The sequence below is a fragment of the Capra hircus genome, chromosome 1, assembly GCF_001704415.2.
Source record: "Capra hircus breed San Clemente chromosome 1, ASM170441v1, whole genome shotgun sequence".
Classification (NCBI taxonomy): domain Eukaryota; kingdom Metazoa; phylum Chordata; class Mammalia; order Artiodactyla; family Bovidae; genus Capra; species Capra hircus.
Genome location: NC_030808.1, coordinates 69,283,016 through 69,304,329, shown reverse-complemented (window position 1 = coordinate 69,304,329; position 21,314 = coordinate 69,283,016). Strand labels below are relative to the sequence as shown.

Below are 21,314 nucleotides of genomic sequence, written 5' to 3'. Positions count from 1 at the left end.
TTAGTCACATGACCACACCTAACTGCAGTAAAGAAGACTGCTGAGGACTGAATGAAGTATTTGGAGGTTAGAAGGAAGAGACGAGCCGGTGAAGGAGACTAAGTAGGGGACAGTGAGATAGGAGGAAAAGCAAGGGACCAAGGCATCTTATAAACCAGGAGACAAATACATTTCAATCAGGAGAAAGTGATCACTTGGGTCAGATGCTACCAGAAAGGTCAAATGAGATGAGGAGTTGACCATTGAATTTGAAAAGATTCAAGTCACTGACAGCTTGAGTAAGAGTAGTTTTAGTTGAGTGGTGTGTACTATCCTAAAAGTAGGTTGAGGAAACAATAGGAGGTAGAAACCATATAGGTGATTCTTTTGAGAACTTTTGCTATAAAGGAGACCCAAAAAATGGGACAGTAGCTAGGGGGTGATCAGAAACTTTCTTTAGTTGGAAGAAATTAGAGTGTATCTGTATTTGATGGGGATGATTTGGTAGAGGATGAAAACTTGATGACGCAAAGGTGAGATGAGCAGGGCACAAATACAGGGATGGGCCTTAGGTAGGAGGCCCATCTGCTTCCTCAATGGGAAGGCAGAAGAGAGGGCAGGGATGAAAGCAGGTTGGCAGATCTGCTGATGAGAGGATATGAAAGCTCTCTTTTGAGAAGACAGGTTGTAAATTTATTGCATCAGAGCGTAGGAGAATGAGTTACCTTAAGGTATAAGACTTGTGAGTGATGCTGAAGTGAGGAAGTAGATGATCTGTCCAAGGGAGTGCTTGCTAACAGTCTTGGGCACGGACTCTAAGCTAGGTGAGAGGGTAATGAAAAGAGAAAGTAGGTGGTAGGAAGCAAAAACATATTAGGGCAAGTTGACTGAAGGTCCCCCTGCAGGCTATGAATAGTTGGGGTGGGAGACAGCAGAGTGAATCAGGAAAAAAAACAGAGGTGATGGACTGAGGGCAGATTTATTGAAATCATGATTTAGGAGGTGAACTTTCTGGTAAAGACAAGCCTCAGGTGTGGCCAAGGAAGCTAATGGTTGAGGTGAGTGGACATTGTCTTTTAGACAGAATTACAAAATTGGAGAAGAGGAGCACATAGGTGTTTGCTAATAAAAACACTAGAAGGTTTGATAACAAAATAGTAACCGAGGATTTTGGCTCATTTATTTTTCAGATTTCTTCCTAAAGTCCAGGCTACAGGAACAAGATATCCAGAGGAGACCAACTTCTTTCTACACTCACATATGCAATCCCTGGGTCTCCCTGTTGGGGGTGAGTAACTTCATTTTGATCTCAACTGTTCTTGAGACTTAATTCAGGTGGATACATGTGTGATCTTGGGGTGAGGGTTGAGGGGAGGACAGAGGAAAGTCTTTATTAGGAGAAATGTGTTTTAATTCCCTCTTATATTAGAATTTAGATGAAGCTACACATGGCAAGATTACATTTAATGAACCATTTATTTTAATCAGTGGTTTACTTTTTAAATAATCATCTCTGATAAATTCTGGATCACTGAATTTCCAGGTATACCATATTAGCATAATTTAAGTTGCTTCTCTTAGAGAGGAGTAGGACAAGGAGCTAGAATAGAATATCTATTTATTGATTGTTTTGATTAGAAGGTACTTTCATAGGGACATCTTCTCAAATATCTTCCGTAAAGAGGTTTTTTTTGCATTACAAGTAAACTTCAATTATTCAAATTGCTATAGGATTCAGAGGTTGATGAGAGGACCATTGTTTCTAAAGGCCCTACTCTTATCAAGGGTTTTTGTTTGTTTTTTGAGGGGACCACACCACGTGGCTTGCGGGATCTTAGTTCCCAGACCAGGAAGCAAACCCTGGTCCCCTGCAGCAGAAGTGTGGAGTCCTAACCACTGCGCCACCAGGGAATTCCTCCATTTAAGGCCCTTGTCTTGTGGCTTGCTTAGTGTGTGTTTCAACCATGAGCTGACTTCTTCCTTCTCTTTCCACAGGCTGTTGGGTCCCTTCTCATCATGTTTGTTATCCAGTGGGTCTATACCCTGGTTAACATAGGTGTTGCTGCCATTGTATATTTCTACATTGGTCGGACAAGCCCCGGACTTCACCTTGGTGAGCAATACAGCCATTTTGCCACCACCTCCTTTCTTCTCTTTCAGCATTTATCGAAAAGCACAGGTTTTGAACGCCTATTAAATGCCAACACTGACTCAGATACAAATCCCACTTTCAAGCTGACAGTCTAGGAGAAAAAAGTATGGCATGTGCATAAATGATAACAAATTAAAAATAATAATAAATTGTGAGGTTTATAAGACATGTAGAAGTAAAGTGGATGACGACAATAGCTTAAGGGCCAGGAGGGAAGAAATAGGAATATACTATTAAAAGTTTCTTATACTATATGTGAAGTACTAAAATATCACTTAAAGATAGACTGCGGTGAGTTAAAAAGGAGTATTATAAACCCTAAGCAACTACTAAAAGACAAATATACCTTGAAAATATTGTGAGTTCACTTCTAGACCACTGCACTAAAATGAATATCACAATAATGCAAGTCACACACTTTTTTTTATTCCCTAGTGCATATAAAAGTCATATTTATACTATACAGCAGTCTGTTAGGTGTATAATAGCATTATGTCTAAAAAGCATTGTACATATCTTAATATTAAAATACTTTCTTGCTAAAAAATGCTAACCATTGTCTAAGCCTTCAAGTCATAGTAGTGACATCAAAGATCACTGATCACAAATCACCATAAGAAATATAATATTAATCATAGTGAAAAGGTTTGAAATATTATAACAATTCCCATAATGTGACTCAGAAAGTGAGCCACTGCTGTGAGGGAAAGGGCCCTGGTAGACTTGCCCGATGCATGGTTGCCACAAACCTTCAACATGCAGAAGAGGCAGGACTCAGCAGCACAGTAGAAGGTAGTGCAATGAAATGAGTGATGCCTATAACACGACAAAGAGTTACAGCTAGTCAGCCAATAAAGAAGATAAAATTGAATTTAAAACACTCAAATCAGAAAGGAGAGATAAAGATAATAGGCCAAAAACAAATAGCAAGATGGTCCATATAAACCTAGCCATATGGAGTACTCTTGCCTGGAAAATCCCATGGACGGAGGAGCCTGGTGGGCTGCAGTTCACGGGGTCGCGAAGAGTCGGACACGACTCTTTTCACTTTCCCTTTTCACTTTCATGCACTGGAGAAGGAAATGGCAACCCACTCTAGCATTCTTGCCTGGAGAATCCCAGGGATGGGGGAGCCTGGTGGGCTGCCGTTTATGGGGTCGCACAGAGTCGGACACGACTGAAGCGACTTAGCAGCAGCAGCAGCAGCAGCAGCCATATCAATAGCCACACTAATTTTAAATGGTCTAAACACTCCCGATTAAATGATCTAAACCATTGTCAGATTGAATATGTCAGTTCTCAGTTTGAATTGAGGTTATCAGATTGAATAAAAAGCACGATCCAGTTGTTGCTGTCTACAAAAAACCTACTTTCAACGTGCAGAAACAAATAAGTTACAAGTAAAAGAATGGGACAAGCTATATCGTGATAAATCAGACAAAGCTGGAGTGACTATATTAACATAAGACAAAGTAGATTTCAGAGAAAAGAATATTACCAGGGATAAAGAAGGTCATTTCATAAGGACAAAGGGAAAATTAACCAAGAGGACATAATAAATCTTATTATTGATGCACCTAAAAACAGAGCTTTGAAATACAGAAAACAAATCCTGATAGATCTGCAATAATAAGTAGAAAAGTTCTCACATATTCAGATTTCAATACCTCTATCTCAATAATTGATAAAACAAGTAGGAAAAAAACAGTAGGGCTTTAGAAGACTTGACTAACATTATCAACTAATGTGGCCAAATTGATAGTGTAGAATAGCCTATATAACAACAGCAGAATATATATTCTTTTCAAGTGAAAAGAATGAAACATTTATCAGAATAAACTGTATTTTGGGACATTTTTTAAAGTCTCAGTAAATTTAAAGGTTTTTAAGTCAATTCAAGAACAAAGAGGAAGTGAATTAGAAATAAATACCAGAAAGATGTCTGGAAAATCCCCAGATATTTAGAAACTAAAGAACACTGAATAACACTAAATGACTAAGAATACTAAAGAGCACTAAATATACTAAAGAAACTAATTAACTCATGGTTCAAAGAAGAAGTAAGTAAAATTTTAAAGTATTTTTAACTGAATGAAAATGAAAAGATAACATCAAAATTGTGGGCTGCAGCTAATTCAGTGCTCAGAGGAAAGTTTACTACATCAAATGCTTATATTAGAAAAGAAAAATGTCTCAAATCAGTAACCACTGTTTCCCACTTAAGAATAATTTTTAAAAAATGCAAACTAATCTATAATGACAGCATCATCAGAGGTTGCCTTTGGATGGGGTAGAGGTGTGGATATGTGGGAGGGAGGTCTTATGAAGTGGCTTGAGGGGACTTGGAGGTGATAGATATGTTCAGGATCCTGCTTTTATATACATGTATTAACACCAAACGGTGCACTATAAATGCATATTGTTGTTGTTCAGTCGCTCAGTTGTGTCCGACTCTGCGTTCCCAGCGACTACAGCACGCCCGGCTTCCCTGTCCTTCATTATTTCCTGAAGTTCGCACAAACTCATGTCCACTGCTCATCCTCTTTTGTCCCCTTATCCTCCTGCCTTCAATCTTTCCCAGCATCAGGGTCTTTTCCAGTGAGTCAGCTCTTTGCCTTAGGTGGCCAAAGTGTTGGAGCTTCTGCTTCAGTATCAATCCTTCCAATGAATATTCAGGGTTGATTTCCTTTAGGATTGACTGATTTGATCTCCTTGCTGTCTAAGGGAGTCTCAGGAGTCTTCTCCAGCACCACAGTTCTAAGGCATCAATTCTTAGGCACTTACTGTCTGGCTCTCACATCTGTACATGACTACTGGAAAAACCATAGTTTTGACCATATGGACCTTTGTCAACAGAATAATGTCTCTGCTTTTTAATACACTGTCTAGGTTTGTCATAGCTCTTCTTCCAAGGAGCAAGCATCTTTTAATTTCACGGCTGCAGTCACTCCATAGTGATTTTGGAGCCCAAGAAAATAAAGTCCGTCACTGTTTCCATTGTTTCCCCATCTGTTTGCCATGAAGTGATGGGACCAGATGCCATGATCTTTGTTGTTTGAATGTTGAGTTTTAAGCCAACTTTTCCACTCTCACTTTTTCACTCTTTTCCACCTTCATCAAGAGGCTCTTTAGCTCCTCTTGGCTTTCTGCTATTAGGGTGGTATCATCTACATATCTGAGTTTATTGATGTTTCTCCTGGCAATCTTGATTCCAGCTTGTGCTTTATCCAGCCTGGCATTTTGCATGATGTACTCTGCATCATAAGTTAAATAAGCAAGGTGACATTATACAGCCTTGACGTACTCCTTTTTCAGTTTTGAACCAGTCCATTGTTCCATGTCGGGTTCTAACTGTTGCTTCTTGACCTGCATTCAGGTTTCTCAGGAGGCAGATAAGGTGGTCTGTATTCACATTTCTTTCAGAATTTTCCACAGTTTGCTGTGATCCACACAATCAAAGGCTTTAGTGTAGTCAATGAAGCAGAAGTAGATATTTTTCTGGAATTTTCTTGCTTTATCTATGATCCAACGGATGTTGGCAATTTGATCTCTGGTTTCTCTGCCTTTTCTAAATCCAGCTTGTACATCTGGAAATTCTTGGCTTTTGTACTTTTGAAGCCTAGCTTGAAGGGCTTTGAGCAGAATCTTACTAGCATGTAAAATGAGTACAATTGTGTGGTAGTTTGAACATTCTTTAGTGTTGCCCTTCTTTGGGATTGGAATGAAAACTAATCTTTTCCAGTCCTATGGCCACTGCTGAGTTTTCCAAATTTGCTGGCATATAAAGTGCAATACTTTAACAGCATCATCTTTTAGGATCTGAAATAGCTCAGCTGGAGTTACATCACCTCCATTAGCTTTGTTGGTAGTGCTTCCTGAGGCCCGCTTGACTTCACACTCCAAGATGTCTGGCTCTAGGTGAGTGATCACACCATCATGGTTATCTGGGTCAGTAAGACCTTTTTTTGTGTAGTTCTTCTATGTATTATCACTGCTTCTTATTATCTTTTACCTCTGTTGGGTCCATACTGTTTCTGTTCCTTATCGAGCCCATCTTTGCATGAAATGTTCCCTTTGTATCTCTAACTTTCTTGAAGAGATCTCTAGTCTTTCTGTTCTGTTGTTTTCCTCTATTTCTTTGCATTGTTCACTTAGGAAGGCTTTTTTTAATCTCTCCTTGATATTCTTTAGAGCTCTGCATTCAGATGGGTTTATCTTTCCTTTCCTCCTTTGCCTTTTGCTTCTCTTCTTTTCTCAGAAATTTGTAAGGCCTTCTCAGACAGCCATTTTGCCTTTTTGGATTTCCTTTCCTTGGGGATGGTTTTGGTCACTGTCTCCTGCACAGTGTTATGCACTTCCATCCATAGTTTTTCAGGCACCCTTTCTATCAGATCTAATCCCCTGAATCTATTTGTCACTTCCACAGTAGAATCGTAAGAGATTTTATTTAGGTCATACCTGAATGGCCTAGTGGTTTTCCGTACTTCCTTCAATTTAAGTCTGAATTTTGCAATAAGGAGTTCATATCTCAGCCACAGTCAGTTCCTGGTCATGTTTTTGCTGACTGTATAGAGCTTCTCCATCTCTGGCTACAAAGAATCAATCTTATTCTTAAATACACATAGTTTGTTCTAAAAATGTACCTGGGACTTGTTTTAATCAGGTAGGATAAGACACAGACACAGAAATGAAGAAACAAGTTTATACTCGCAGACCCCTAGGAACAGAAGGGCCATGTAGAGCCACAGGGGAAGGACCAGAGTTGGTCATGAGGCAAAAGAGGTCAAGGGGAGAGCATGGCCCCTTATGACCACCAGATATCAAAAATGTGCTCTTAGGGGAGTTTTAGCTGGAAAGAATGGGCAAGGCAGGTACGTAGTTGAGTAAGTTTAGGATTAGATAGTTTGAGTAATTGCAGGGGCTCTGGGCTGTAGGGGTCATCTTCAGTTGTCTAGTATTTGGCCCTGGGGCGAGTTAAGGCAGGGGGATATTGGCTTGATGTATAAGAGCTTGATAAAAGAAGTGGTTGGGAGCGTGGGTTTTGGATTAATTGGTTTGGGTATCAAAGGTGGGGCTTCCCTGGTGGCTCAGTTCAGTTCAGTCATGCAGTCATGTCCAACTCTTTGCGACCCCATGGACTACAGCACACCAGACCTCCCTGTCCATCACCAACTCCCGGAGTCCACCCAAACTCATGTCCATTGAGTCGGTAATGCCATCCAACCATCTCATCCTCTGTCATCCCCTGCCCTCAATCTTTCCCAGCATCAGGGTCTTTTCAAATGAGTCAGCTCTTAAAATCAGGTGGCCAAACTATTGGAGTTTCAGCTTCAACATCAGTCCTTCCAATGAACACCCAGGACTGATCTCCATTAGGATGGACTGGTTGGATCTCCTTGCAGTCCAAGGGACTCTCAAGAGTCTTCTCCAACACCACAGTTCATCAATTCTTTGGTGCTAAGCTTTCTTCACAGTCCAGCTCACACATCCATACATGACCACTGGAAAAACCATAGCCTTGCCTAGACGGACGTTTGTTGGCAAAGTAATGGTGGCTCAGTGGTAAAGAAACCTTCTGCCAAGGCAGGAGATGTAGGTTCAATCCCTGGGTGGGGAAGATCCCCTGGAGAAGGAAATGGCAACCCACTCTAGTTCTCTTGCCTGGGAAATCGCATGGACAGAGGAGGCTGGGCGGGGTACAGTCCATGGAGTTGCAAGAGTCAGATATGACTTAGCAACTAAACCACCACCATATATCAAAAGTGTGCTCATTGGGGAGTTGTTTGTTCTTTCTAGGAGTCAAGACCCCCAAGTGACAGAGCAAGAAAAATAAAGAAAGGAAGAAAATATTCTCAATACTTTGTTTATTGTGTGTTATTTATTCCTCAATAATAAACCTATTTGGAAGATACATTCTAGAGACCTTTTCATCAAAATTCTAGTGTCTCAATTTTTAAAATGAAAAATGGCATTTTAAGTCCTAACTAAATCAGATGGACTGTAACAATCCAGGCCAACTGAAAAAGAAATTCTTTCAAATTAGAGCAGTTTGACATATACTTTTGAAAGAAATGCACTTCAAACACTTGAATCATGTATACATTAAAAATAATGTTTTAGAAAAAGTCATGCTAAGTGTCCATGTATCAGCTGATTTAACAGATGCATGCATTGCTTGCTAAGTTGCTTCAGTCATGTCCAATTGTTTGTGACCCCATGGACTATAGCCCACCAGGCTTCCCTGTCCATGGGATTCTCCAGGCAAGAATACTGGAGTGGGTTGACATTTCCTTCTCCAGGGGGTCTTCCTAACTCAGAGATTGAACCGTGGCCCCTTAAATCTCCTGCAGTGGCAGGCGGGTTCTTTACCACTAGTGCCACTCGGGAAGCCCAATTTAATGGATAGATATATTTTAATTAACATCGTGATTACATCAGTGATTGCTCCTGAATTTCTTAGAAGTTAGTTAAATCCAAGAAATTTAAATATTTTGCAGAAATTTGTTAACAGGAAAGTATGAAATCAAATTTCAGGCAAATCTACATCTAAAATGTAGATAATTTAGAATAAAAATGGTCATAAATAAGTAAGACCAATTAATATAATGTTTATTTTCTTCCTTCTGACAATGTCAAAATATATTAGGGACTTTCTCTTTGCAATTGCAGATTATTAATGCAAATTTAAAATTTGCATTAAAAATTTAAAATTTTATACAATCATGTAAGAATCGAATCGCCAGTCTATGTCCGACGTAGGATACAGCATGCTTGGGGCTGGTGCACCGGGATGACCCAGAGGGATGTTATGGGGAGGGAGGTGGGAGGGGGGTTCATGTTTGGGAACGCATGTACACCCGTGGTGGATTCATGTCAATGTATGGCAAAACCAATACAGTATTGTAAAGTAAAAGTAAAAATAAAAATTAAAAAAAAAATTTGTCCTCCCTCTAACCATAACAACCCTAAACGAGATTCAATAAATATGTCTTATCAGCTGCATACTGTTAATGCTAGCCAAGACTCTAACATAACCTCTTAAAATAATGCTTACTTCCTGATCATATATTGAACATGATCTAATAAATTTTCAACCATATATATATATATCTCTGGTGGAGTGAATGTGTGTAATTTGGAAAAGCATTTTATAAAATTATATTTCATTTGGTTTCCTAAAGTTATATATAATTCATTTTGTGAGATTTTAAAAATATGTACTACCAGTTATTGTGCTAAGAATTTTACATTATCTCATTTCAGTTCAGTTGCTCAGTCGTGTCCGACTCTTTGTGACCCAGTGGACCACAGCACACCAGGTCTCCCTGTCCGTCACCAACTCCCGGAGTTTACCCAAACTCATGTCCACTGAGTCAGTGATGCCATTCAACCATCCCATCCTCTGTCATTTATCTCATTTACTCATGTAATATTTTCATTTTACTGTTATAGACACATTTTTTAGCATTTATAAGCTTTGCCTAAGACTCCTTTTTTAAAAAAAAAAACAAACTTTTTGTTTTGTATTGGGGTATAGCCATTTAACAAACAACGTTGTGATAGTTTCAGGTGAACAGTGGAGGCACTCAGCCAAATATATACATGTATCCACCCCGCCCCTCAACAAAACCCCTCCTTTCCAGGCTGCTGCAGAACAGAGTTCCCTATGCTATACAGTAGGTCCTTGTTGGGTGTCTGTTTTAAATATAGTAGTATGTACGTGCCCATCCCAGACTCTCAAACTGTCCCTTCCTCCCATCCTTCCCACCGGCAACCATAAGCTCATTCTCGAAGTCAGTGAGTCTGTTTCCGTTTTGTAAGTTCGTTTGTATTGTTTCTTTTTAGAGTCCACACTTAAGGGATGTCATATGGTATTTCTCCTTCTCTGTCTGACTTACTTCATTGAGTAGGACACTCTCTAGGTCTATCCATGTTGCTGCAAATGGCATTATTTTGTTCTTTTTTTATGGCTGAATAATATATCTGGTGGGGTGAATATGTGTAAATGTGTAATTTGGAAAAGTATTTTATAAAATTACATTTCATTCGATTTCCTAAAGTTGTATATAATTCATTTTGTGTGATCACACAAAAGGAGAAATGGATTAAAAAAAACTTTTAAAAAAATTTGATAAACCCTATTGTAAACAGTGTATCTGATGGCAGGCTATTTGGTCAGTATCAACAACAAACTCATCTCAAACCTCAGCTCTAACATTTCTACATGTGGAGCTATTTCCAGGCATTTAGCATGCCTGGAAAATTCCATGGACGGAGGAGCCTGGTAGGCTGCAGTCCATGAGGTCGCTAAGAGTCGGACACGAATGAGTGACTTCACTTTCACTTTTCACTTTCGTGCATTGGAGAAGGAAATGGCAACCCACTCCAGTGTTCTTGACTGGAGAATCCCAGGGACAGAGGAGCCTGGTAGGAGGCCGTCTATGGGGTCGCACAGAGTTGGACACAACTGAAGTGACTTAGCAGCAGCAGCAGCAGCACCTGTAGAAAACTTCCTAAGGGTCAGATGCTGTGACTGTTGTACTGTGAGTCTTATGAGTGAAAAAGATGTGCTTCTTGTCCTCATGGAGGGTATGGTCTAGTGGCAGATTTTATAGCGTATATTTAACACATATCAGTTTGAATCTAAAAATAAAATTATCAAGATTTTAAAAAATTAATAATTCCTAAGACTGAAATTAGCAAGCCATCTGCTTCTTTCTCTCTAACACATTCATTTTCTTTCTTGGGATTTTGGAGTTTAGAAATAAACTTTTGGAAACTACTTATAAGTATGAAGTCCTTAGCTGGTTACTGTCAGAGAGTATTATAATGAAAGTAGTTTGATTCGACTGAAAAAGAGGGGAAATTTGTGCTCATCTTTGTGTGTATCAGGGGATGTATTTACCCCATTAAAACCTGGGATTGTAGATGCTTACATAGAGTCTTCATAAAGTTTTATGTCTATGTCTTCCTTGCAGGTTTAGCCTCCAACTTCAGCCTTTTAAGATGGATGAGATCCCTCCTGATCCCCTCCTACAGGTCTGTGCCAACCTGGGGCCAGGATAAGGGCAGATGCATGGCTTGGCAGGCGCTAAAGGTGCTTCATGGGCTTGGGTGAATTGTGGTGTGAATACCTGACATTTGAGAACCTCAAGGAAACTCAGACTGCTCCTCACTGCCCTCCACCACCCAGCGCCTCTGCCTCAGCTCATCAGAAGCTTCCTCTGGCCCCCTCTTCTCTTCTTATCCTCAGAAATCAAGAACAGAGGCTCTCTTTAGAATCTGGTTGCTGAGAGATCTAAGTCAAGAGAGTTACTTTTAGTGAGTTCACAATCTAAGGCACATTAGCATCAGTACTGACTCACACACAAACTCAAGGCCCAGAACTTCCATTCTTCCATCTCAAGTCAGAGGTAGTTGACATGACTGTACTGGTCAAAGTGCAGAGACCAAGTATAGAAACAGAGGATTTCTGTGGGACTTCAGTGTTCAATTCCCAAGGAGAGGGAAGAGCAAACATTCCTGAGAAACAGCAGAAAGCCTCTCAGGGAAGGGAAGATTTCATGAGTGCCCCAGTTTCTTTCCTCCTCCTCTACGCTTCCAGTGCTGATGCTTGCTCACCTTTGGAGGCCTCACGACTCTGGGAATTTTTATTTATTGGTATTGTTTTTGGCAGTACTGGGTCTTTGTTGCTGCGTGTGGCTTTCTCTGCTTCTGGCAAGCGGAGGTTGCTCTCTAGCTGCGGCGTGCAGGCTTCTCGTTGCGGCAGCTTCTCTTGTCGCTGAGCATGGCCTCCAGATGCGCCGGCTTCAGTGGTTGCAGCACGGGCATTCAGTGGTTACGGTTCCTGGGCTCTAGACTACAGGCGTAGTAGTTGTGGCACACACAGCATGTGGAACCTCCCTGGACTGGAAATTAAGCCTGTGCTCCCTGCATCAGCAGGCAGATTCTCAACCACTGGACCACCAGGGAAGTGCCCAAGAATCTGTTTTAAGACAATATAAGCACTGCCAGTCTGTTCCAGTCAGCCCGAGAATGACCTGGATGCTAAACCAGGATGCCGTGTTGATGGCAGGAGCAGGGGTCATGGGAACCAACAGGGAGGGGGCTGGCAGGGAGAGTGGTGTGGAGAGGGGCAGTTCCCTGCCATCTGCTTGGAAGCTGAACTGAAGGTCCTGCGTGAAGCTGTAGGAGGGGTGGGGCCACTCTCTGCCTCTTTTCAGGCTGAGGCACCAGCTTGGTGACCCAGGTCACAGCACACCTGCACTGCTTCTAGCCCTGAGGGCAAGTAGAGGTTAAGTGGAAATAGATTCTGTGTGGAAGCTGCCTTCAGATTTGGGAGCTGCAACTGGTGTGTGGCTGAGTGTATTTGGCCTTATCCAATTTACATGAATATTTTTAGGTATTGTAGGTTTGAAAGCCTACAGATGACTCTGGGAGGTCAGCATTCTTTTTTGATTTCTGGGATTTCACCTCAGAGGTCACTGCTGTGCTATGTAGAAAGAAGAATGTGTTGCTGCTGCTGCTGCTGCTAAGTCGCTTCAGTCGTGTCCTACCCTGTGCGACCCCATAGATGACAGCCCACTAGGCTCCTCTGTCTCTGGGATTCTCCAGGCAAGAATACTGGAGTGGGGTGCCATTGCCTTCTCCAATGCATGAAAGTGAAAAGCGAAATGAAGTCGCTCAGTCGTGTTGACCCTTAGTGACCCCATGGACTGCAGCCTACCAGGCTCCTCCATGAAGAATGTGTTAGGAGGAGATTGTTCTTAGAAAATGACAGTGCTTTGTTTAAAAGAGAACCTAGTTACCATTCATGTCTCCGTGGACTTGTCGAGTGGGTGGTAGAGGCCTCAGCTAAGAGTCAGCATCAAGCTTACTGGCCTCATCATGGCTACTGAGCGATATCTTGTGGTGACTGTTCAGGGACCTAGAAATCACGACCATTGAAAAGTAGGAACTGGTTGCTGTGTTTTCTTTTTTGTAATTTTGAATTTTTTTCACAACTGTCACCCCAGATGCTCTTCAAAACCAAAGAAGAACAATACTGTAGGGTGTTTTGGGCAAAGAAGTTTGGCTATATTACTTCCTCTGTTACACCTACAATTCCCAGAATTATGTAAAATTAAGCCTGACCTTAGAGAAGCTTTCTTTCCTGAAGTCTCAGCAACTGCCCAGGTGAGAACTCTTCGGCTGTCCTAGACTAGAAAGTGAAGTGTATTGTTTCCCTGAACTCAGAAAAGTATTATGGTTTGACCTTAAACACATGTTGACTGGTATGGCGTTTCTGTCACTTCCTAACCTTACTTTTTGCACATTCAACCTTTATAGAAGCTAGTTCATTTCTCAGAAAGCCCAACCCCTCTAATTTAGATATGTTCTCATCAAGTGGCTGCAACGCCTTAGTCGTGTGATCTGAACTCCTATAACAGCATGTTTTTCTAGTCACTGAAGCTTTCTGCTTAAGTCCCACAGATTTATAACAAGGTTTCTACCATTTTTTTAAAAAACAACTATCGAATATATTCCTTATTTAATCAATTCAACATAACTACCCACAAATTAAAGGTTTAAGAGGAAATCTATGCCTAAGGTGATTTCGGGACCTAACATACTGCAGCAACTAGAAGGGGATTGAGAAGGTAAGGAAACAGAAGCGGAAGGAGGTGAAGAGGTTTGCATGAGGCTGCCAGGCTAACTTTTCACTTTCATGCATTGGAGAAGGAAATGGCAACCCACTCCAGTGTTCTTGCCTGGATAATCCCAGGGACAGGGGAGCCTGGTGGGCTGCCGTCTATGGGGTCGCACAGAGTCGGACGCGACTGAAGCGACTTAGCAGCAGCAGCCAGGCTAACTGGTGACAGAGCTGTGCCTGTCTTCTTTGGATATCCCGTCTGCCAGGTTCGTCTCTCTGCTGCCAGCACTTCCCTCACGTATCCCTAACATTTTTCCCTACCAGTTTCTCCCAACTCCAACTCTACGTGGACCTTTCTGTGATGCTGGAGCTCACTCTTTGCCTGCAGGCCAGCTTGGTGCCAAAGCTTTTACACTTTACTGCAAAATTGCTTACTCTGTAAACCTGGGCTTTTCCTCATTCATCTTTCTTTCCGGAGAACTAAAGAGAAGGTTTTTCTTTTTATTCGCTTCCACTCTCCGGCCTCTCCATTCCATTCTTTCATTTGACAAAAAGGCAAAGTAGAGCTATAGAGCCCCAATACCACAGCATTTGGAAGATTATTTTTATAGTTTATACATTTCTGTTAAGGAAGGTAAATATCATTCTTTATTTGATACTTGTTTCTAATACTTTGGATTCATGAAGCATTGTACATAGAGCTTTCAACAGTTCTGTGGCTTAATACATAGTAAGTAATAGGCACAATGGTGTTTTTGCAAGGCATTTCTCCCTCCTAGCAAAGACTGACTGCCAGTGGTTAGTACTGTGGTCTTTCCTTCTGACTGCCCTCCATGTTTCTCTCACCAAAGGAGCTTGCGATCCCCCCAAGAGCAGATCATTTTGGCACCGTCCCTGACTAGGGTTGACATGGAGATGACTCAGCTCACCCAGGAGAACGCAGACTTCGCCACTCGGGATCGCTACCACCACTCCTCACTAGTGAGCCGGGAAGAGCTGATGCCTCAGTACTAGGTACCGAGTCCTCAGTACTAGGCAGCCCAGAACCCTCCCCTTTTGGAGCTGTCCAGGGTGCAGGGGACCCAAATCCCAGAACCTCTGTGGAGCTGGTTCTCCTCGGTAAGAAACTCAAAGACCCGTCCTCCCGCTGCCGTTTTGGACAATGGAAGTGAGCATTCTGGTCTGGAGCGCCACGTCTGACCAGGCACCCACTGCAGTGGCCGTGGCCCCTGCAACATGCGTGCAGACTGAAGAGCACCACATGGACACCAAGGCTTGCAGGTGTGCAGAGCCAGGCCAGGCTGCTTGTTCTAAGGGCCACAATAAATGATTATTTTAAGCCTTATTGTTTATTCCTTGAATGAATAATATGTTTACATGGTTCCAAACCCCAAAGTGAAATCATATATACAGTGAAAAGTCTCCCTCCCATTCTTGTTTCTCATCCGCTCAGTTCCCATCTCCTGCATCAGAGATAACCACTGTTCTCAGGTACACTACCTGCATTTTGTTATGAATAGAGAAGCAAATAGGAGTGTGGAGTTTTATTGCTCCCTTTTCATCCACAAAAGGTAGCATATTATACATCTGCTCTGCACCTTGCCTTTCCCCTTAACAATCTATCTTGGAGACATTTCCATATCAATACACATGCAGTTTCCTCATTATTTTTCATTGTATGAATGTGCTATAATTTATTTCATCAGTTCTACAGTGATGGCATTTGGATTGTTTCCAGTTTTTTGCTATTACAGTCAGTTCTGCAGGGAATAATCGTGTTCATATGTACAAGCATAATGAATATCTGTAGGATAAACTCCCAAAAGTGGAATTGCAAGATCAAAGGGGACATGCATTTGTAAGCTATTATTGTTTAGTGAAGATCTTTTTAATTGAAAAGTTAAATTACCAAGAATTACTTAATGGTGACTCACATTCTCAAAAGCATGTGTGGTGCCCCACACTCCAGACACCTCTGCAGCTGTTTTGCAGTGTGAACACATGAGGGGACAGGACTATTTTGGTTCCTTAGTGTGGCATTCCTGGTGGCTCAGATGATAAAGAATCTGCCTGCAATGCAGGAGACCCGGGTTTGATCCCTGGGTTGGGAAGATCCCCTGGAGAAGGAAATGGCTACCCATTCTAGTATTCTTGCCTGGAGAATCCTATGGCCAGAGGAGCTTGGTGGGCTACAGTCCATGAGGTCACAAAGAGTCAGACACGACTGAGTGACTAACGCTTTCACAGCTCACTTTTTCTGGTGTGTCATTCATCACAGGCATCCAGTCTAGGGGCCCTGTTGGGGGCTGTTCCTGCATGAAATCAGTCCTGGCCCAGAATTGGTGGTGTCACCACTGAGCGATGAAGGGACGTACTGTTGGTCATTCTGACTTCTTTCTTCTGTAGTGTGTACATGCGTGCTAAGTCACTTCAGTTGTGTCCAACTCTTTGCGACCCCATGGACTGTAGCCCACCAGGCTCCTCTGTCCATGGGATTCTCCAGGCAAGATTACTAGAGTGGGTTGCCATACAATCCTCCAGAGGATCTTCCTGACCCAGGGATCGAACCTGTATCTCTTACATCTCCTGCATTGGCTGGCAGGTTCTTTTTCATTAGCACCACCTGGGAAGCCCTTCTCCTGTAGTAGAGTTTCTCGAAGTCAGCGCGCTAAGAAACCAGGGAGATTTGGTTATAAGTGCACATTTCTGCAGCTCAGTCGTAGAGGTGAGCTTTGGGGTGAGTACTGGACTTTATATTTTTAATGAGTGCCTCAGGTGATTCAACGCAGGTGACCCTTGGACCTCATTTTGAGAAACACTGACCAGTTGGATGAAATAGGCTTAAAGCAAGTGGGGGCAGGGATGTCATGATGAGGGGCTGTTAGGTCTCAACATTCTCCCCTAGAAAGTGAGGTCTAGTTTATGGTAACTTCACAGTGACATCTAGTTTATAATTAACTGTTTTTGCACCTTTGGGGTTAAATATCAGACTTCCAAACATCATTAGAAACAATGGAAAGAAAATAAATGCTGAGTTAACTATAGGTATATGGGAAAGCATGAAAGACAATGTATTCATAAAGGGCTAAATTGGTGTCTCTGAGGGCCCTTTTGGAGAAGGAAATGGCAACCCACTCCAGTGTTCTTGTCTGGAGAATCCCAGGGATGGGGGAGCCTGGTGGGCTGCCATCTATGGGGTTGCACAGAGTCGTACACTACTGAAGCGACTTAGCAGCAGCAGCAGAACCCTTTTAAAGATGAAGCCACGCTAGATTCCTGTGGCTCCTGTAACAAATTACACAAACTGAGTTTCTTAAATCAACAGAAATGTATTCTCTCCCAGTTCTGGAGACCAGATGTCCCAAATCAGCTTTGCTGAGCTGAAATCAGGGCGGCAGCAGGACTGTGCTCCCCCCAGAGGCTCTCAGGGAGAGTCTGGTCCGGGCCCATCCAGCTTCTGGAGGCCACTGGCATTCTTTGACTCATGGTCATATCATTCCCATGTTTAAGACCAGTATCTTCTAATCTCTTTCCATGTGACCACTTTGCCTTCCCCTGTGTGCACACAACTCGGGCTTCTGCCTCCCTCTTATAAGCAGACATGCGATTGCATTTAGTGGGTTGATCTCCTCATCTCAAGAGCCTTAACTTCATCGTGCTTGCAAAGGCCTTGGCAAATGAGGACACAGTCACAGTAACGGGTGGGGATGGGGGCGCCCACTTTGGGGGCACTGTTTTTCAGCCAGTCACAGAAGGCTTTCGTGATACTGCCCTTGGCTTTTTTGAATTCTGCTTAACAAGCTAGAAGAGTATCCCCTCTGATAGAGATGGTCCTGGGTTTGGAAACCATACACAGCAGAAGATTCAGGTATCCAAGATGAGAACTTTCCCAGATGATTGATTTTATGGAAAAGGGTGAAAGGAGATGGGTGTGCTAGAGAATTCCAGCATTCTGCTCGGTGTTGGGGATACTGAAAGGAGTCGCTCACACAGTCTAGTGTGGGAGGCAGACACTCAACACTGGAACCTCTAATTAGATCCAGATATCTTGTATTTAATCAAAACTATATTATTTAAATAGTAATCAGTAAAGCAGTAATGGAGTGATTGATTCTTAGGCTGAACTCCCCAGAAAGCAGAAGTCTGTGTGTTATTGCTTGGTTGGCGGGGGTGGGGGTGGGGGGTACATCCAGGGAAGGAATGAAAGGAAAGAAGAGGGTGGGCCAGGTGAGAAGGCATGACGTTGGGTTAGCGGCCCTTCAGCATCGTGTGCAGTGGAGCATTTAGTCTCTGAGGACTCTTCTGAGAGGCGGAAGGAACTCCTGTCTCGTGACCACCTTGCAGAGGGAGGAAAGGATGAGAATTCATCCACTGGCTGCTGTTCCCCACAGTCAAAGGGTAGCTGGGAGGGGCATTAACCCTGCCCCCTGCACTTGTGATTTCAACTTGTGTGAGTACCTAGTGAGTTTCTGCAGCAAGTGGCTATTCCATGGGCACGAAGCACTGTTGGGTTTGTGCACATGAACTTGACTGGAGCCCAGCTTAAGTTCTTGGTGTGGTGGTGGCTAAGATGGACCAGCTGCAGCCCCAGAATCAGGTGGGGCAGAGAGAATCTGAGGCGGCATATAAAAGGTACCATGTACTATCTGTGTATGACAGAGGTCAGCAGTAAGTTCAAGTTGTCAGAGAGGTGAGGCAGATGACACTGGAGCGTTTAGAGAGAGTTTGCTTGTATAAAGAATGCTAAAAATGCCAGCACAGTCAGAATATATGGCAGTGAGACTAGCAACATTTTCTTAAAAAGGCAAACGGTCAGATTCCTAGACTCAAGGTCTTAACCAAGGGGTGCCAAGTTGTAGGGGGAAACATCTGAATGAATGAGGATCATATTAGATCTTCTGGGACCATAAATGCCTCCCTTCAGGCCACACTTTCTTTCAGTTTGTCCCTCTAATGATCCATCCTTCCACCCATCCATTTAACGGTCTACTCATTCATCCACTGATCTCTCCATTCATTCAACCATCCTCCCACCCACTGACCCACCCATTGGTCTACCCATCTACCCACCCATGCATGACTGAAGCAATTGTACACGTGCCTGAGACCACCTCACCTGAGCTGAGTAATCAATCTCAGAGCTTTATAACGTAAAAATATGATCACAGGCCATTTAGGCAGAAACGAACTAACTCCTCAGTCACCACTGTCAAACTTTTGAGGTGAATACTGCTCAGTTCTAGAGGATTCTTGAACTCAGGACTGGGAACCAGGACAGGGGTCATTTTCTCAACTGTCTCTGGGAATCATGCTAATAAGTTCTCTGACCTACGTAATCAATAGAGAGCACCATGGACAAACGATTCTAAGTCAGTGCGGAGGTCTGAAGTTCAGGATTTCATCATCCTGCCTTCCCTCCAGGTTTCTGATTAAGGGAGTATATTAAGGATGGAAAACACCATGCTGATATGGTGTAGCTGATACCAGAAGGCTGAAGCAAGACCTGTAATGTCTAACTTTCTTCCTGTTGAATCTAAGAATCTGCTTCTCCCAGACCCTTGGATGAGGGGCTGGAATCAAGGCAGAGAATGACCAGCTGGCCCCATTCCCAATAACATATGCACAAAGGTCATAAAGTGATCACATATTACCTTTCAACTCCAGGGCCTGCCTGCTCATGAACTGTGGCCCCAGCTTGGACCAATCTGACTGGTGTTCCCCCTCCCATGGGGAGGAGCTAAGACTGACTGATGGGCTGGTGAGGGGCGAGGGGCAGAGTGTTGCTTCTGCTGGTGGGAGCTTGGCGGGTAGCTTCATCTTCCCCATGGAGAGGGAAAGTGAGGAAAGTGAAAGGGATCCCAGTAGTAGTGAGAGCAGTGATAGAGGCAGACACAGGATCTGTGAGTAGACTGAGGAGCGCTTAACCACTCTGACAGTAGTCAGGGAGGTCTCCCTGGAGGAGGAGATATCTGACCTCATTCAAGCACTTCATGGGCAGAGAGGAGGGGCAGGACATTTTCAATAGAGAGGTCAGCGTGATCAAAGGTGTATGGGACTGAAGGGTAATTGAGGGCTTCCAGAATGTTGGGGTGAGGCAGTGCACGGCAGGGGGAGTCCTGAAAAGGCAGGCAAGGGCCGGGGCCAGAAGGGGTTTGCACCACTCTTTGCTGAGGAATGAGGAGGGAAGTCTGAGAGTGATGACAAAAATCCGCCCTCAGCATTGCTCGGGCTTTTGCAGATCCTTGTGAGAATCCAGTGAGCGTGCTCCAGGCTCTGGAGCCACCTGGCTTCAGACATGGTTTCTGTTTCTGCTCTCCTGTGGGGGAGGGAAGAGAGGGCCAGTGGGGGGCACCCCCCCTGAGATCAGAGCGTGTGGGAGGAGGGGCTGAGGAACCAGTCCTGAACTTTGCAGGGGCAGGACCGGTCACTGGAGGTTCACAGAGCCCCTCACCCCTCCCTTCATGCCAAGGACCAGTTGTCCCAGTGCCTCGTGGGTGTGGGTAGCGGGGGTGGAGGGGGCCCAGTGGAGATATGAGCGAAATAATTGGAGCACTCAGTCCTGATGTATTACTTTCCTGTTGCCGCTGTAACAAATCGCCATGAACAGTGGCTTGCTGCAGCACAGAAATGCTCTCCTACAGTTCTAGAGGTCAGAAGTGTGAAATGGGTCCCACGGGCCTAAAATCAAGACATCAGCTGGGCTGGGTTCCTTCTGCAGGATGTAGGGGAGAATTTCTTTCCTCACTTTTTCCAGCTTCTGGAGGCTTCAAAGCCAGCAATTGGCAAGCCCATTTACCTCCTCCTCTGCTTCTGCCATCACATCTTCTCTAACTCTCCTGCCTGCCTCTTCTGCTTTTAAGGACCCGTTTAATTAGATAGGCCCACCTGGATAATCTAGCATTACTTCCCCATCTCGAGATCATTAATTTAATTGTGTCTATACCAAAGAAATAGAGGAAAAGAACAGAATGGGAAAGACTAGAGATCTCTTCAAGAAAATTAGAGATACCAAGGGAACACTTCATGCAAAGATGGGCTCGATAAAGGACAGAAATGGTATGGACCTAACAGAAGCAGAAGATATTAAGAAGAGGTGGCAAGAATACACAGAAGAACTGTACAAAAAAGATCTTCACAACCTGGATAATCATGATGGTGTGATCACTCATCTAAGAGCCAGACATCCTGGAATGTGAAGTCAAGTGGGCCTTAGAAAGCATCACTACGAACAAAGCTAGTAGAGGTGATGGCATCCCAGTGGAGCTATTTCAAATCCTCAAAGATGATGCTGTGAAAGTGCTGCACTCAATATGCCAGCAAATTTGGAAAACTCAGCAGTGGTCACAGGACTGGAAAAGGTCAGTTTTCATTCTAATCCCAAAGAAAGGCAATGCCAAAGAATGCTCAAACTACTGCACAATTGCACTCATCTTACATGCTAGTAAAGTAATGCTCAAAATTCTCCAAGCCAGACTTCAGCAATACGTGAACCATGAACTTCCTGATGTTCAAGCTGATTTTATTTCTTTTTTATTTCTTTTTTTTTAAAAT

At 43.2% G+C, this 21,314-nt stretch overlaps 1 protein-coding gene across 1 annotated transcript in view; it reads left to right on the top strand.

Annotated features, from left to right (window-relative positions):
- The window catches only part of SLC12A8 (solute carrier family 12 member 8), a 142,618-nt gene extending 127,510 nt beyond the window's left edge, over positions 1 to 15,108 (top strand). The window contains exons 10-13 of the mRNA XM_018045881.1: positions 1,170 to 1,267; positions 1,975 to 2,092; positions 11,110 to 11,170; positions 14,615 to 15,108. Coding sequence (XP_017901370.1) covers positions 1,170 to 1,267; positions 1,975 to 2,092; positions 11,110 to 11,170; positions 14,615 to 14,777 — 440 coding nt within the window. The 3' untranslated portion in view covers positions 14,778 to 15,108. The remainder of the gene's footprint in view (positions 1 to 1,169; positions 1,268 to 1,974; positions 2,093 to 11,109; positions 11,171 to 14,614) is intronic.